General features: G+C 37.6%; 1 protein-coding gene across 6 annotated transcripts; it reads right to left on the bottom strand.

Moving 5' to 3' along the window:
* Nucleotides 1-425: 425 nt before the first annotated feature.
* LOC306870557 (E3 ubiquitin-protein ligase Praja-2-like) lies at nucleotides 426-18,662 on the bottom strand. 6 transcript variants are annotated; one of them, XM_079417897.1, is made up of 9 exons: nucleotides 18,580-18,662; nucleotides 16,901-17,092; nucleotides 14,620-15,607; nucleotides 13,042-13,215; nucleotides 12,058-12,243; nucleotides 11,626-11,740; nucleotides 10,411-10,525; nucleotides 4,112-4,227; nucleotides 426-1,782 (listed from the first exon to the last, which is right to left on the bottom strand). In XM_079417897.1, exons 2-9 carry the CDS (start codon nucleotides 17,088-17,090, stop codon nucleotides 1,663-1,665), a joined length of 2,004 nt encoding a protein of 667 aa, XP_079274023.1. In that variant the 5' UTR covers nucleotides 17,091-17,092; nucleotides 18,580-18,662; the 3' UTR covers nucleotides 426-1,662. The 6 variants fall into 6 exon arrangements, with proteins under 6 accessions (XP_079274023.1, XP_079274021.1, XP_079274022.1 ...); XM_079417895.1 differs by having other exon boundaries at nucleotides 465-1,782; nucleotides 13,042-13,218; XM_079417896.1 differs by having other exon boundaries at nucleotides 465-1,782; nucleotides 13,042-13,218; nucleotides 18,535-18,589.
* Nucleotides 18,663-18,857: the final 195 nt, after the last annotated feature.

The raw sequence follows: 18,857 nt of genomic DNA, 5'->3' as shown, positions 1-18,857 counted from the left end.
GTACTGTATATATTTATTTATTGTGTATATATATATATATATATATATATATATATATATATATAAAGAGACACATACAGCATATATTTTGAAAATATTTACATGTATATGTTTATATAAACTTTATCATATTTAATATATAAACGTAACATTTTCCTTAAATATATACATGCATGTGTATTTATATACATAAATATACACAGTACACACACATATATTATGTAAACAAAAACTTATTAATCGTGATTAATCATTTGACAGCACTAATATTTAGCACTGATTTTGTGCATAAAATTTACGTTAAGAAATGTTCTCATAAATTCATAACGTTTGCATTTACATTTCTTCTAAATGTCTGAAAAATCAGCTGAAACGTCACATACATACACACACCACCAAGAAAAATCACTCAAGCAGACAAATATAAAGCTGTAAAGGAAAGGTGGTGCAGGAAGCCCTTATATATGGAGAAGGGTTGGGCGTGCTTTATTCAAATTACTGCACATTACTGTTCATTTCAAATATTCAAAATTTGGGAATTATATGATTTATAAAATACATTAATTAGACCGATTTATTTCATGAGAAGTTCTCCTGTGCATATAGATATGAGTAATCCACAATTATTTGAGAATAAGACCCAGTGTGTTTTATTGTTAAACTGGGACACCAATTTACACCCTATTTGTGGAAAGTGCCTACAGCTGTTCATCTCACTGATCATTTAACCAGTGAAATCTGCTGGAAGGTTTATATATAAATCAGAAGAGTTAGTCATGTTAACAGTGTCTTTCAAAAATACATATATATGTCTGGTTTGCAAGATTCCAGTAAATAGAGTCCACAATAATGTGTGATTTAGGTGACCGGTGACCGCACACCTGCGCCTTTCATCGAGCATTATTCTGCGGCGACGCATTTCTCCAGATACTAGCTGCCGCCTCCAAATCACACGACGTTCAATACATGCCAATTGCCTTAGCAATAAACAGCACAAATCCATTTCATATTTATAGTCCCCCACCATCATATTTTCCAGCTCACGCTGTCAGCCTCTCGTACAGAGTCTTCTGGAAATGATATTGCTCCCGAAGGTGCTTTTGTGAAAAACTACCTATTCAGCGGCCATCATTTGGATGATTTATACAAATATGTTTATGAACCAGAGTGAAATATATCGCACCGCTATTATCATTCATATCCATCTACATGCACTTAAATCTGGAATTACGATGCACCTCAGCAACTGAATTAACTCGAGAGAGTTCAGGGGGGAACGCACCTGGAAGCCGCTCTGAATTGAGCAAAGAAACGATCACTTGAACCAAATGTGAGCTTTTATTGAGGGATTGCACTGGAGTTTTACTTGACATGACGTGAAAAGTTAAAGACATGTAATTACGTTTAGCCTGGATGTACAAAAACATTTTAATTGAAACATGAATAAATATGCTTCCTATGAATATATACGTATTCATATTTTCTTAGAAAATAAAGTTTTAGTTTGCCACGTTTGGACCATGAATTGCAGCCATGAAGTCACTAGGTTAAATGGAATCTGAATGCTAGTTCAGGCCGCTGCTTGCCATTTTGTTTGTGAGACTGATTATTTATTATTGAAGTGTTTGTGGGATGTTTTGATGGGTGTATGACTGAACACGTTCAACACGTTCCCCCAGACGCGCTGTGACCGGCTGGCGGCGTTTCTTGTTCAGTATTTGAAGACACAGGTTCACTCACCGCTGGGGTCAGAACGTGGCGACACACTGGACATGTGCCAGACTGAAAATCATGAAAAGACAGTATTCGGTACATATAATTATGTCATTATAAAATTCTAATCTTAAAGGAATAGTCCACAAAAAATGCTGTCATCATTTACTGACACTCCAATGGGTTGTTCCAAACCTATAAGATTATTTATTGAAATCAAATAGAGGAAAATAGATATATTGAAACCTCAAAGATTACAGTCCTTTCCATTAAAGTCCATGGGCAACTGGGAGTGAAAAGTTTTTTGATTAATTTAAATATTCACCTCCTGAGGAAACTCCTACAAAAGCATATGTAATAAGTTCAATCAAACAAATTTAAATATTAATCAAAGATAACAAGTAAACACAACACGCAGTTTTTGAATAAAGTTTTTTATTATGAAGGGAAAACAAAATCCAAACCCACATGGCCCTGTGTGAAAAAGTGCTTGCCCCTTAAACCTAATAACTGGTTGGGCCACCCTTACCAGCAACAAATACAATCAAGCATTTGCGATAACTTGCAGTGAGTCTGTTACAGCACTGTGGAGGAATTTTGGCCCACTCATCTTGGCAGAATTGTTGTAATTCAGCCACATTGGAGGGTTTGAGAGCATGAACCGCCTTTTTTAAGGTCATGCCACAGCATCTCAATAGGATTCAGGTCAGGACTTTGACTAGGCCACTCCAAAGTCTTTATTTTGTTTTTCTTCAGCCATTCAGAGGTGGATTTGCTGGTGTGTTTTGGATCATTGTCCTGCTGCAGAACCCAAGTTCACTTTAGCTTGAGGTCACGAACAGATGGCCGGACATTGTCCTTAAGGATTTTTTGGTAGACAGCTGAATTCATGGTTCCATTTATCACAGCAAGTCTTCCAGGTCCTGAAGCAGCAAAACAGCTTTTTTTGCTCAGCAGCGGTTTTCGTCTTGGAACTCTGCCATGGAGGCCATTTTTGCCCAGTCTCTTTCTTATGGTGGAGTCATGAACACTGACCTTAACTGAGGCAAGTGAGGCCTGCAGTTCTTTAGATGTTGTTGTGGGGTCTTTTGTGACCTCTTGGACGAGTCGTCGCTGCGCTCTTGGGGTAATTTTGGTCGGCCGGCCACTCCTGGGAAGGTTCACCACTGTTCCATGTTTTCGCCATTTGTGAATAATGGCTCTCACTGTGGTTCGCTGGAGTCCCAAAGCTTTAGAAATGGCTTTATAACCTTTTCCAGACTGATAGATCTCAATTACTTTCTCATTTGTTCCTGAATTTCTTTGGATCTCACCATGTGTAGCTTTTCAGGATCTTTTGAGCCCCTTTCACACTGCACGTTGGTCCCGGAAAATTGCCAGAGTGCCTTCTGTGTGAATGCAACCACGACCCGGGATTGATTCCGGGATTAATCTCGGGTTAAGGACCTAGTAACATTGCCGGGTTCAGTCCCGGAACGAGCACTGTGTGAATAAAAGCCGGAGCCAATGCCGTAACGGATGTGTCGTAGTGATGACGTAGTTATCGTGTGACTCTTTGAGTAGGTGTTTTCAATAATACAGCCCTGCAGTGCCGGAGGGACTAGTCTGTGTTTTAAACTCGTGTCATTCCGGGACTTTTACGGGTTGTGTGTGAACGCAATGTGGGTTTGGATTTTGTTTTCCCTTCATAAAAAAACCCTTCATTTAAAAACTGCATGTTGTGTTTACTTGTGTCATCTCTGATTAATATTTAAATTTGTTTGATGATCTGAAACATTAAAGTGTGACAAACATGCAAAAAATAAAAAAATCAGGAAGGGGGCCAACACTTTTTCACACCACTGTGTGTGTGTGTGTGTGTGTGTGTGTGTGTATGTGTGTATGTATATCTGAAAATTTATATAAATACCTAAATTAAAGCTTTTCATTATATAAAATGATAATGTCTATTCAGAAACACTTGGATGCATATGGATTGCTTTTACAATACATTCTTTAGATTATTTTAAGGTGTTACACGTTACATGTACTTACTATTATATTAACAATAAATTCTGCATAATTACATGCAAGTAACCCTAAGACAAGCCAAACCCTAATCTTAACCATATAGTAAGTACATGAAGTTAGTTAAGATTAGTCAGTACTTACATGTATAAATACCCTGTAACACCTTAAAATAAAGTGTAACCAAATTTTTTTTTACTTTTTGGTTGCATGGACTTTCAATGGATGCTCAAAAAGGATGAGAGAATATAGAGTTTCTTTATTCACGTTCTGAAGATAAACAAAAATCATACAAGTCTGAGTAAATGATGACAGAATGTTGTTTTGGCTGAATTAACCATTTCATTTGTCTCTTTCACAAGCTCCAAGAAAAAAAAAAAAATAGCATTACCTTTCTGAGCCAGAGAGTGACACAGAGTTTATGGAACATGTGGCGGCACGGCAGCAGGGTTGCGATCTCATCTTTGACGTATTCACAACAGCAGATGGCACAGCACTGCTCCTGCTCTGCAGAACCAAAGAGAGTGTGCATGTGCAAGCATGTAAAAGACTCAACACATGAACCTACAACACCAAACCAAATATTTAAACGCATCTCGATCCAGTCACACACACATCAAATTATTCATTTCAGTAATTAGTCATTTTATGCTTTCCAAAGCAGATTTAATCACCCCAAATGCACTCGGGCAATAAAGTTGAAGTGGGACATGCATGATTCATCCAGTGTGTTGAGTTTTGTGAAAAATTTTCCTATTGCACTAAAAAGGAGTACACAAAGTATTTCAAGTTAATCATTTTGAGGTGATGAGCTTGGGTTTTCTGTCAGTGTATCTCATACACACTACAATTTCCCATCTGCATATCACTTCTGTAAAGGATTAGCCCTTATTTTAATTTAGCTTTTAGGGAATATATTCTTAAGATTCAATATTGATATTTACATGATTAATCGATATTAATCAAAATGTCCAACTTATACCTTGTTAACGATACCTCATTAGCGACTTGTCCAGCAAGCGTTAAAATCAGTACGTTATCTCTTAACAATTGAGTTTTATTCCCGTGACCACGATAATAACACAATTGATTAGGTAATTTTGAGCATAGGTAACGCAATCTTTGGCAAATAGTTTAAGACTTGAAAATCACACAGCACCAGACAAAGATTCCTTTATAAAATCAAAGTTTATTTTACTACTCTACAATACTACTAAGCTAAATAACACAAAACAGAATACGTAAACAAACACACACATTGCAATGAATTGTTTTGATCTGAAGAGAGTTTAAGGTTCTAATGCTCGTTTTCAAGAATGCTCTAACTTCAACCCGAGGGAGTCACAAGAAAGGAACTTTACCATCTTTACTCTTAAAGATGAATGCAACCAGTTTCCAGCAGCATTATGAAGAATTGTTTGATTACTTGCTTTCAGTTGAGTTTGATAGCTGATCGGGTGTTTCCGCGCGGTCTCCGAGGGAACCTCCGTATGATTGGCTGCTGATGTGTCATCGTCTGACGCGTTTCAAGGAATGCCCTTTGGTGGTTGGTTGGCTTCTTTGTGACGTGATGACGCTCAAAGTTCTTCCTTGAGTTCCTTTCGCATAGCTTCAGACTTTTAAGGGTTTCTTCAGAAGTTTGACCAAGTATTGATAGTTGCTCAATGCTTGGCCAGATGTTAATGGCTGGGAGTGCTTAACAGTGCGATCAGAGCAGGAGCCGAAGTTTCAACAGGTCAGCGCACGAGCAAGCAAAGAGAGACACGCACCAAAGTTGGGTGTCTGTCTTTATTGGGCTGATTTCAGTCTGCCCCTTTTGCTGTTTGATCCAATCACAAGTGTTTCTGTAGGGCGGAGCCCCGCCCCGCACGGCTCAGTTTTCCATGCATAAATCCTTTGCTGCATTATTTCATAAAATAAAGCACATATCCTAGCAGACTCCTATAAGTGTTTTAATCATACATGATGAGAAAAGTCAACTTTCATCCACACCAGATCATTGCTGACGCAACTAGCTTTCATTCAAAATCAAACACCAAGTATTTTGCATACCCAAAGTACATATATCCATTTTTGCAAGTTTGTAATATACCACAAAGTGTCTGTCTGCTGCAGCTCACGGTGTTACACAAATTGTACAACTGCTGTATTCCGAACTTTTCTTGTCTGTTATGACCAGTTATGAACACCTGTGTGTCATGTTGGAATTCACCCTTCGCCCGGAGCCTGATTGACAGGCGATCTGACCCATCATAATGCCAAATCTGCCATTTTGTATGAAAAACACATCAGACATGTGAGTAGATTAACATTGGTGGACTTGAACTTGAAAAATGCTATGCATTGACAACAAGATGCCTTCTGACGTTCATTCATGTTTATTTTGTGCTATTACTAGTAAAGAGGAAGAGATAATCGGTTCACGTGCCAATCATTCTGACAGCAATCTGTCACGACACATTAAATAGCCACAAAATAGGCCAGGGCAATAAAAAGGTATCACTTTTTATCGACGGCACACCTTCATCGTAACAATAGAAAACATGTTCGGTATAGCGTACGCTAAAGGCGCATGCTATGAGTGACAAGCAGTTGTGACATCAGAAAACACAAACATGTTCAAATGAGTGCTGTGCCTGCCTGCGTTGAGGAAGGAAATTAGGAAAAAAAGGAAAAAAATGAATTAGTCAAATTTAAAATAAAAATTTGCATTTGAATGCAAAAACGGTGCATTTGAATTTTAGATGTGCGTCCAGGAGCCTTAACGTGGCACACGAGCTGTGGTGATGATGATGTAAGTGTCGAAAAAAAGGAAAAAAATGAATTAGTCAAATTTAAAATAAAAATTTGCATTTGAATGCAAAAACGGTGCATTTGAATTTTAGATGTCCGTCCAGGAGCCTTAACGTGGCACACGAGCTGTGGTGATGATGATGTAAGTGTCGTTGTTGCATTTTATCGTTTTTGTTGGCCTATCAAGTTGAACCCACGAGATGCTCTGCTGCTGCGTTTTTTTATTCAAAATATTAGAGAAATACAGACGCTCAATGCGTAGAAGATCTTGGTTAGGTTAAATCCAAAACCAAGCCATTCACACAGAATGCATGTTCTCCGCATTTGAGATGGACAACTATGACTGTTGCACTGGCTCGCACAAGAGCTGTATAGAAAGCCATGTAAAGTTAAGAGGTTCAACTTTTAAAAAAACGTTTCAGCTATTTGCATTAAGCTATAAATACATGTTTTTAGTCATTATTTCATTGCATTGAATAAACAAATACGGTGCATTATTTTGCTCATTGCATCCTCCTGTGGCCTTAGGAGACAAGCCAAATGTTTCCTTAACACTAATCTGCATATAAAATATAAGAAAGGAGATATTTGTTTAAATGTTATTTTGTGTTTGACTTAAAACTAAAATAAAAAATACAGTTGTTAAATTCAAACCTTTTTTCTACTGCTCTTTGTTTAAAACGGGTTATAAATAATTTTCAATAATTACTGATACCGAATGATATGGAACATTATATCGTGATAAGTTTTTTTTTTTTTAAAGCTACATTGGGGAAATAAAGTATTTGATCCCCTGCTGATTTTGTACGTATGCCCACGCACAAACTGATCAGTCTATAATTTTAATGGTAGGTTTATTTGAACAGTGAGACAGAATAACAAACAAATCCAGAAAAACGCATTTCAAAAAAGTTATGAATTGATTTGCATTTTAATGAGTCAAATAAGTATTTGACCCCTTCGCAAAAACATGACTTAGTACTTAGCAAAACCCTTGTTGGCAATCACAGAGGTCAGACGTTTCTTGTAGTTGGGCACCGGGTTTGCACACATCTCAGGAGGGATTTTGTCCCACTCCTCTTTGCAGATCCTCTCCAAAAAAAATTAAGGTTTCGAGGCTGACTTTTGGCAACTTGAACCTTCAGCTCCCACCACAGATTTTCTATGGATTAAGGTCTGGAGACTGGCTACGCCACTCCAGAAACTTAATGTGTCTTGGCCGTGTGTTTTGGGTCATTGTCATGCTGGAATACCCATCCACGACCCATTTTCAATGCCCTGGTTGGCTTCAATGCCCTGGCCCTGATGGTACATGGCCCTGTCCATCATCCCTTTGATGCGGTGCAGTTGTCCTGTCCCCTTAGCAGAAAAACACCCCCAAAGCATAATGTTTCCACCTCCATGTTTGATGGTGGGGATGGTGTTCTTGGGGTCATAGGCAGCATTCCTCCTCCTCCAAACACAGCGAGTTGAGTTGATGCCAAAGAGCTGGATTTCGGTCTCATCTGACCACAACACTTTCACCCAGTTCTCCTCTGAATCATTCAGATGTTCATTGGCAAACTTCAGACGGGCCTGTACATGTGCTTTCTTGAGCAGGGGGAACTTGCGTACACTGCAGGATTTCAGGCCTTCACGGCGTAGTGTGTTACCAATTGTTTTCTTGGTGACTATGGTCCCAGCTGCCTTGAGATCATTGACAAGATCCTCCCGTGTAGTTCTGGGCTGATTCCTCACCGTTCTCATGATCATTGAAACTCCACGAGGTGAGACCTTGCATGGAGCCCCAGACCGAGGGAGATTGACCGTTATTTTGTGTTTCGTTGTTGACCGTTGTCACCTTCTCTCCTAGCTGCTTGATGATGGTCTTGTAGCCCATTCCAGCCTTGTGTAGGTCTACAATCTTGTTACTGACGTCCTTGGACAGCTCTTTGGTCTTGGCCATGGTGGAGAGTTTGGAATCTGATTGATTGATTGCTTCTGTGGACAGGTTGTCTTTTATACAGGTAACAAACTGAGATTAGGAGCACTCCCTTTAGTCTTAATCTCAGCTCCTTACCTGTATAAAAGATACCTGGGAGCCAGAAACCTTGCTGATTGATAGGGGATCAAATTATTGACTCATCAATTTATTTGACTCATTAAAAAGCAAATCAATTTATAATATATGCGTTTTTCTGGATTTTTTGTTGTTATTGTCTCTCACTGTTCAAATAGACCAACCATTAAAATTATAGACTGATCATTTCTTTGTCAGTGGACAAACGTACAAAATCAGCAGGGGATCAAAAATGTTTTTTCCCCCACTGTATATCGCCCAGCCCTAGCACAAAACGGTATTTATTGTAACCCTGAAAGAAAAAAAAAGGAACATTTGAAAGCAGAGACTGTTTCATACTACAAAATAACCTGCTCTGTCTTGTCTGTTGACATGTTGTCAGTTTCCTGTTTGCTCTGCGATATATTTTGTGAGAACACAATGTGTGGCGTGAGAGTGCCATGGCTTGTTGGACGTAGCAAAGATAACTAAGACTTAGTTCACACTGCAGGTCTTAATGCTCAGATTGGATTTTATGCTGATATCCGATTTTTTTGCGCTGTTGTTCACATTGTCATTTAAATGCGACTGCCATAAGTCTCATGTGTGAACTGTATACGGCCCTGAAGTGACCCGCATGCGCAGAAGACGACGTGACATCAAACGCAGCACACTGTGTTTGTGGAAATAAAAATGGATGCTGCTCGTGTTAGCGTGTGTTTAGCAATTAAGTTAATGTGCAATCGGAGCCTAAATAACGAAGTCTGCCATTGTGATTTTAATCTTCCCGTCGGTCACATTTCAATGACGTAAAAATTGCATGAAATGCGACATGGCAGTTCAAACTGAAGTCTCATTGCAAAACATCGGATATGTATCCGATTTAGGACCACATATGAAAGTGGCCTGGGCCTGATTTAAAAAAAAAAAAAATAAAAAAAAAAAAAAAAAAAAAAAAAATCGGATGTGTGCTGTTCAGACTGTCATAAGAAAATCAGATATGGGTCACATTTGGGCAAAAAAAATTGGATTTGGGCCACTTTAGCCTGCAGTGTGAACTAAGCCTAAAGGCCGCTCCCCTTAGTTAACTTTGCGATGTCTGTATATCACTTTGCGAAGGACTTTTTGAGAGTTAAAAAGTTATAATTCTGAGATATAAACTCACAATTCTGAGAACATATCTTTTTCACCCTCAAAACTGGACTTTATCTCGCAATTGCGAGTTTATATCTCACAATTCTGTGGGAAAAAAGTCAGAATTGCGAGATAAAAAGACGCAATAACCTTTTTTTTAACTTTTTTTTACAATGGCAGAAACGGGCTTCCATAGAACTGTGATATTTCAAACATAGTGAAATACTTTAGACGCGGAGCGGTGTTTCTGATATCAGTGAGAGCGGAGTAATTATTAAATGCTCTGAGCGCGGAGGGGAAATTGTTGACGCTCCAATCCGCTCACATACTCTGATCGGACACCGCCACACAAATGTGGCTTTTTGTTAATGACTGTCGCAGGATTAACAGCTCACAGGTAATTCTGGTTGCATCTGGTTTCATCAATTAATATATTAAATTATCCTTTGACTATGCTCTGGCCCACCATCTAGTGGTGAATTTTTTATTTTTTTTTTGGCCCGATGCCATACTTACTTGCTGACCCCTGCCATAAGATAAAAGGATGTTCATAAAAGAACATATTTCTTATTTTCACTGATTTTCTACTAAACACAGAGTCAGTCCAAATTCGCATATTGTTTGAACAGACTGATTCAAAACTGTACACTAGACTATAAGACATTTGCTGACTGCAGCGTTGTATTTTGTGCACTTTATATAGCTACAAGTAAAGGAAGTAGTACCAAGGTTTTCGGCATTGATGGTGATCTGGGGTAAGCAGTCGATGATTTGTTCAGTGGCGGGGGGATGAGCCTGCTCCACATCTATAGCCAAAGACTCCAGATGAGCCAATGCTGCCTGCAACACAACAAAACACATTAGCATATTTAATTTCCCCTGGATAAAGATAGAAGCAAGTTAATTCTACATTAAGCCTTGCATTGCTAGTGAGCTCTCTCATTGGCTCAAATCAATGAAGTTTGCAATGTCTTTTAACCACATCAGTCAGCAGTCCAATTTCTTAACATCTTTTTGGTTGAATTAAGATGGATCATTTATTTGTATAACTTAGCTGCTCATGCAAACAATATTTATGTTAATGAAAAAGCAGCATACATTATGCAAGACTACTATGCTTTCATCTCATTAAGACATGAACAATAATCAAACTAAATGCATCTTGAGAGTCCATTTAAATTTGACCATTAATTAAAATTGGTCCAGATGATGTATAAAAGAAGCTACTCTTTATAAAAAAAAAAAACCCTCATCTGACTCTTAAAGACTCTTGGTGACATCAAAACCTAATTTAGTTAGACTGCACAGTGATTCAAACAGCAATATCACAATACTAGGGAAGTAATACAGACTCCCTTCAGTTTGGTAAACATTTTAATATATGCTTAATGCTAGAGCTGCACAATCAATCAAAATAAAACCATAATCGTAATATGGCTTAGCGCAATTATCAAATGGTAAAGGCTGCATTTCACTTAAATAAATATATATGCACTGCGTGTTTCAGAGTAAAGTGTGGCACTGTGTTCTCCATCTCTGCATCTGCTTTGAGTTTAGGTCAGTTATAACTTGCATTCAGGAATGCAACATGCACCATCCATCTTCCCACACTTGTAATGAGAAGCACTTACAAACAAAAGACAAGGGTTAAGGGCTCCTTAAAATTGTGGTAGTTTTACATTTGAAAAAAGAAAATTAAATATACATTTTTTAACACTACAGTGAAATACTACAATTGTAATACTTCTTGATTGTTTAGGATTTTTATATTTTATTTAGTAATAATTTTTTAATATTACACCATATATATATATATATATATATATATATATATATATATATATATATATATATATATATATATATATATAAAAAAAGATAGATATCTAAACTCATAATTTAAATTGTGATCAAAAAACAAAACCATACAATTCCCTCACCTCCATAGCCTGAGCAAGACGCTCCTCTAACGCCATGTAAGTAAGGAGCTGGGAATGATCCACGTAAGAGATTGCTTGAGCCATCCCAAAACCATCGCCAAATTCATCCAGAAACCTGAAAAACAAGGGACTTTTAAACACAGCTTTTCTTTCTTAGTCAGCATTTCAGCATGTTGCAGCTGACACAATCAATAGTTCTTTTTATAATATATTCTAGTAAATACATTTCATAACCATTTTACATATTTTAGGCATGCATCTTTCGGGTGAATCTCAGGAATATATATCATGTTTCACCCAAAAATCTGGATTTTTATTTTCTGCATAAAGGAATTAAGTCTATTTTTAGGGCAATGATATATTATATCAATGATATATGCAATGATATATTACAATGATGGGCAATGATATATTATATTACTATTTATTGACCTCCATTCTGTGTCCAGGTCTTCACTCATGCTGGAATCATCCTCCAGGTTATTGTTGCCATCCAGGATAAAGAGTCCAGGGTGCACAAACTGACTGACACCATCAGGGTCTTCATCACTGCTGCTGCCCGAGTCCTCATTATACATGACCCAGGGGATCTCGCCCTCCTCCAGAGGGGTCTGCTCCCTGAAGAACAACACACACAAACACAGGACAGCAGAAAAAAGGGATACTTTAACATTATTAAAATGCTTAACACATTTAAATTAATCTGACATTGCATTTCATTCTGTCCCTAGTGACCAAAGATGTTGGAATAACAGCAGTAGCAGGTGTCTGTGTACATCACTGCTGTAGACAGACTCATTTATCAGTAAATGATGGGGAAAAACATCCTAATGGCCAATTTATTAATCAATTCCAGACAACTTTCTTATTCGTGCCATATGCCATATGAGTGTGTGAGCCTAATTAACTCAATGCTGCCCAAATATGTGATCACCAAGGCAGCTCACTGATCTTTCATATCTGCTACTTTAAAATGAACAGAGTACAATTAGGTTGATTTTTGCAGATGAATGAAAGGAAAAAGCCACAAAAATAGACAGTTGTGGAGAAACAAGAAGTGATAAGGTGAGGGAACGCACAGTCTCCAATGACTTAATATTGCAAAACTTTGCCACATTTTACGGACAATCTTACAACTGATGGCTTTCTCACTGAGGTTTGTATTTAATTGAAAAAAAAAAAAAAAAAAAGATTATTTTTGGAATTTGTTAATTTGGCATGGCGAAATGTCAAAATAAAACACTTAAAATTAGTTGCCAAAATAAAATCAATTACCAAATCTTCTATATGGACAGATATATCAATGTTGTTGTTGTTTTTTTTACTAGTCTTCGTCAATGGGGTAACAGCTGAGTAATGATGTTATTTGTCAGTATTACTAAAGTGTTTCGAGTTTGTTATAGGATGTGTGCTTACTCTAAGGCGAGGTTGAGAGAAGGCACTTCCTCCAGACTGCTGCTACTGCTGTCAGGCGGCTCATCCATGCCAGGCAGAGTCTCCCAACTTTCCTCACTTGTGCACCTCTCTTTCTCCAGCCCAGAGTCAGACGTCCACGAGGCCGACCACTCGCCCTCGCTGAATTCTGAGCTGCTGCTGAGAACACAGAGCAGGATACACGCACAAACACACGTGAGCCCACCTCGTAAAAAAGTCCATCTAATCCTCTTAGCTGAAGAGCCTCATGCAGAATGAACACCCACTGAGCGCACCTTTGGCATCTCACTCATTCCCTGCTATGTCCTGAGAGTATACCTTATCAAGCATTCACAGTAAATGCCCAAGCTCATCCTTGACTTCAATTAGGAGGATTTTTTTTAAATGAGGCTCGTCCACCTGACTTTGCAATATCTGAAACACTGTTAGCAAAATTTGGAACTAATTTAAAAGCCTGTTTTGGGCAATTTTGTAATTTTCTATAAATAAATAAATACGCAAATATGTATAAAATAGGATAAAACTGTACAAAATGTACATGTAAATATATATCTTTAATATCTTTTGTATCAGGGTTGAATTGTTGAGCTTGATCAATAAATTCAACAGTACTAATGATGCAAAAATTGAAAAAAATAAATAGAGTATTTGCTTCCCACAATGCTATAGAAATATATCTAAAATATCACAAAATAGGTAACAGGCTCGCACATAGAATGTGGGACCTAAATTTTATGCTTTTGTTTATTAGAATTGAATTTAAAAAAATACATTTCTATAACTGAGCTGAACTGAACTCAAAAGTTTTAAGTTTGGGGACACATTAAATTAATCAAAAGTGACAATAGAGACTTAATACGTCTATAATATTGCAAAATATTTCTATTTCAAGCAGATGCTGTTCTTTTGAGCTTTCTACTCAAAGAATTCTGAAAAACAAATGCATCTCAGTTTCCAGAAAAATATTTTGAACTACATTGATAAGAAAAAAACTAAAAATAAAAGTGTCTTGAGCACCAAATCAGCATATTAGAATGATTTCTGAAGAGTCATGATGTGACACTGAAGACTGTTGTAATGGCTGCTGAAAATCTAGCTCTGTATCTTAGGAATAAATTACATTTTAAAATGTTCAAATAGAACAGAGATATTTTACAAATTACAATAATATTTCACAACATTACTGTTTTTGCTATAATTTATGATTACAGAAATGCAGCCTTGGTGAGCATAAAATACCTTTTTCAAATTAATTAAACATCTAACATTTTTTTAACAATTGTGTGAATTTCTCTCTTTAAAGATTTTCTTCCACTACTACACGATAATGGAATAACACGATGGTAAAAAAAGGTAATGTCACATCAATTAAGTCTCATCTCACCGTGTTGTACAGACCACTGGCATTGATGCAGAGAATCCTCTTACTATATATTAATGCACATACAGGATTTTTATATACTCTCTATTTTTATATACATAATTGTGCACACAGCTGTACAATTCATTAATCACATTTTAGTGCAATAAATGAAAATAGAAATACATACAATACTGTACCTTTCATCACCCTTTGTAGATGGGTCACATTTCTCTCCAAAATTCTCCGGATCTTCCCAGATCTCATCATCATCATCCTCTTCTACTTTGGTGTTATCACACTCATTTTTCCTGTCTTCAGAGTCGAGGTCACTCAAGGCCATGGGTGGAATGTCAAAGAGCAACTCATTTTCAGGGTTTGTTTGTGCGAGGAAACCCGGAGGTGCTGAGCCACACTTGTTTCTGACTGCTGCGCCTGACAAATGGCTTACTTCCTCTTTTTCTGAACGTTTCCTCCTTTCAAGGTGAGTCTCGCTCGTCTGTTTGCGGATCTTTGGCCTCACGACCATTTCGGACTGAAATGTTTCTTCAGGGTTGATTTTTCCTGTGCTTTTATAGGAAGCGGGTGCAGGGCTGGCTGTAACCCCATGACATTTTGGAACTTGGTCTTCACCAACCAACAACGGACTAACTTTGTTATTTGCCTTTACAGTTCTTTCAAAATCTGGTTGCTCACAGCAAAGGTCTGTCACGCTTTTAGAAGGTGCCATTTGCACTGAATGTTTACTTGTTTTTGAAAATACATTAGGATGTGAATCATCAAGCGAATTTCCACCCAATTCGCAAATACCATCAAGTCTCTTCTGAGCAGCCTGAGATGGATTTAAACTGTCCTCCTCCTCAGCCCCGCTGCTGTCAGGCTCATAGGCGTCAATATTGATGTAACTCAGAGCTTCCGGGTTGGGCTTAGGTTCTTCATTGATGGGCCACACTCTAGCCTGTTCACTTTTTTCTATGCCAGAATAAAATTTTCTGTCATATGGCACAACCTGGTCACTCTTTGGTCTCTTGAAATGGTTTGCGGGCGCTTTTGTGACTCTACACAATGAAGACTGCCTCCTGCTGTGCCCCTCCTGATTAGATGCTGTGTTTAACTCAGGGCGCACTGCATTTGTGCATGCTGTCGGCAGGATATTCTGAAGCACTGAAGAAATGTTGCCCTTTGATGCTAGAAGAAAATAGTTTCAGTTATTATTCGTTCTCCTTCACAGGATATAATTTCATCGTTTTATATAGGAAGTAAGTGTATATAGACAAAGAAATGTTTTGGTTACATTTCCCACAAATTTACAAGAAATTATTCTTTGCATTACAAAAAATAAAACCTATTTTTGGAAACATTTTGATTCCTTGTATTATCGTCCCTTTCATGACAATTATGTTTACCCCAAAATTATCATTACAGTGATAAAACAAAACCTCATTCATTATTGTAATAAAATAATGATACTCACCTTGTCCTGAAAATTAAAATTACCTTAAAATTTCTTTTAAAAATGACAAACTAAAGGCAGTGCAATAAATGCTATCACGCCACGTGCTTAATTATACTTCACAATGTAAACTATTTATTTTTATGAAGAATTTTTTTTTTATTATTTAATAATTATATATTTTAATAAATCTATTTTTCTCTTTGAGGTAAACTAGAATTAAACGATTCAGGGACATTAAGAGACCGTTTAGAGCAAGACAACGAGAACATGCTCTACATGTGCTTAATTGCCGTAAAAACAATTATGTTGCAAAAAAAAAAATCTTACTGGTCCTGACAACAGGCTTCATTTTCTTAAGGAAAAATATTTTTTTGTTGTATTCATTTGGTTTTAGGGGTGAAACATGACTTTTTCCTGACAGTCACCCTATAAAAACATAAGAAACCAAAACTCATTTCAAACTACTTTCTACCCACCCTCACCATTCTCGTATATATTTGCATAATAAAGTCAAATGGTCTCCTACAGGGTTTCGGTCTACACCTTTTAAAGGTGATGAATGCTTCACTCTAAAGCAGAACAACCCACACATACGCATGCATATTTCAGCTCTTTAAAATCCCTGATACATTCCCAATATTACAAAGCTGTTTAATCACCATGAGAACCTCAATCTCAAAATCCATTCCTCCACTTTTATTACTCACAGATTTCCAGTTACTCAGGACTGAAGTTTGTAATTTAACATAATATTATAATATTTAAATATATTTAGTGACAACTATAAGTAAGCCATATTTAAGTTGATTTCCAGAATAATCTAAAAAAAAAAAAAAAATCAGTTTGGCTTGATTTGAGTTTGGGATGGGATCAGTTTTTCAACCAATAACAGTCATTCATTTTGCAAATGTTTTTTTTTTTCTTTTCTCATTTGCGGTGAGAAAATTACACACTTGGGCTTAAATGTTGAGTAACTCTTTAGTTTCATTATCCACTAAGGGTTTCCATCACCAGCTGGTACGTACCCACTGCCGGGTCCTTTTGACTACTCGTCCTCTCCATGTTTTGACAGTCCACAGTGGATGCGACTCTTTGTTTATCTGTAACTGGCCGGAAACTGATATACGCGTGTCTCCGGCCGTACCTCCTGCCTGAGATGGTCTGGTATCCTCCTGTTGGTTTGGGCCATGCAGACTTGCCTGCTTCTTGACCCATTCCTACGAGAAACATAAGTATAAATTCACACCAAGTACAATAACTATAAAAATAACCCTAACTATTCTGCTGTCCACACCAATGCAAGATAACGTTCTGTTCATTATAAGTGATAGACCTAGCTATCAACCTTGGTGTGAATGAGCCTTGAAAGGGTAATTCACTGCTTGCAAGTTTGGCTTTTCATAAATCTTGACTGTCTGAACACTAGAAAGATTTTTTTCCTGAAATCAGTGCTCCATGACTAGAGAAAACAGAGAAAAATAGCTGTTGCACTTTCTTTTGACAAAAAACTTCAACCGCCATAATTCACTTTTGACTTTGGCCCCGCTCATCTGTTGATCTGACTGTCCATGGGAGGGAATACAAAAAAAACAAACCCACCAGATGACGCAAAATAAAACATTCGGAGTCATTCATTGGCCCTTTCATGACAAATAAACAAGATATCTAGGTGCAGGTAACACAGAAAAAGTACCCACTGTTCATTTACATATACTACCGCAATTCTAACAATACAAAGCTCGTTAAAATTCAGCAAATGTAACTTTTAAGTGTCTACATACTTTTTGAGGTCATTGTAAAAAAGGTTCTTAAATTATTTTATTACAAAGGCACTTAGTATTGCAACTCGACCTTGTGGTACTGTAAATTTTATTGACTCATGTATGATGAATTGCTTGTTTTGTTCCCCAGTGTCGCTTTGGATAAAAGCATGGGCTAAATGATTAAATGCAACAATGTAAAAGAAAACATACGGTGTGACACCTAATGCATCAAATGACGCAGTGTTTTATATTACAAAGCCTAAAACAAAGAGGATTCAATTCTAACCAGCTCTAACCAAGATTATCCATCTTTGATGCAGAAAATGCAACAATCTTTTAAATATTGGTTCAATCCCTTATAAAACACATCTAGTTCAGGTGTCGGAGCCTTTACTAATAAGTCATAGTTGTTAAACAGGGAATATCCCAATTTTGCAATGCAGTGCTGCTCCAGGACCAGGATTAGAAAGAATTAAAGCTTTCTAACCTATGACAGCTCACACTGAGTAACATCACGACAGTCATCACAGCCTGATTATAAGCCATCACGGTCTTGTTATTGTTGTCAATGTAGTTTGCAGCAAACATATCACATCCGTCAACAATACGTACTAAAGGTTTTTAACATATGCTATCGCTTGTCACGTTACGTGGAGATAAATCGTTGCAATAAATGCAATATACAGCCCTAAAAACAGATGTTTGTCCAAAGAAACACACAAATCCCGTGATTCACATAATCAGAGGGATCAATTCAGTCGAATACGGGCCCTGATACAAGTTGAGCGCAGCTAACAAGCTAACTAATGTTTGTCGACAAGCGCTGCTGCTTCTAGGGCGTGGATTATAATGTCTGCCGACGCCTTCATTCCTCCAATTTCACGAAGAAAACTCACACTATGTTTTGGTTTAGGAAACGTGTGTCTGTTAACGGACAGTACCTGTGTTCCTGGATTGTCTCCTGTGTCACAACTAACTCTTGCGAACGTCACCATGAAACTTAAGGGTCACGTGACATATGTCCGCCAATCAGCTGCGAGTATCATTGGCAGTATTATAATCGGGTGCAGCTAGGCAGCTGTAAGCCAACTGCAACACCACGTGTGCGATTTAAAGCCCACCTGGAAACATAAAGCAGGCGGGGATGGGATGGGATGGGGTGAGGTGGAATGCTACAGGGCAGGGCAGGGCAGGATATGATAGGATAGGATAGGATAGG

This window comes from Barbus barbus, assembly GCF_936440315.1.
Source record: "Barbus barbus genome assembly, chromosome: 5".
NCBI lineage: Eukaryota > Metazoa > Chordata > Actinopteri > Cypriniformes > Cyprinidae > Barbus > Barbus barbus.
This window is presented reverse-complemented; position numbering and strand designations above follow the sequence as displayed.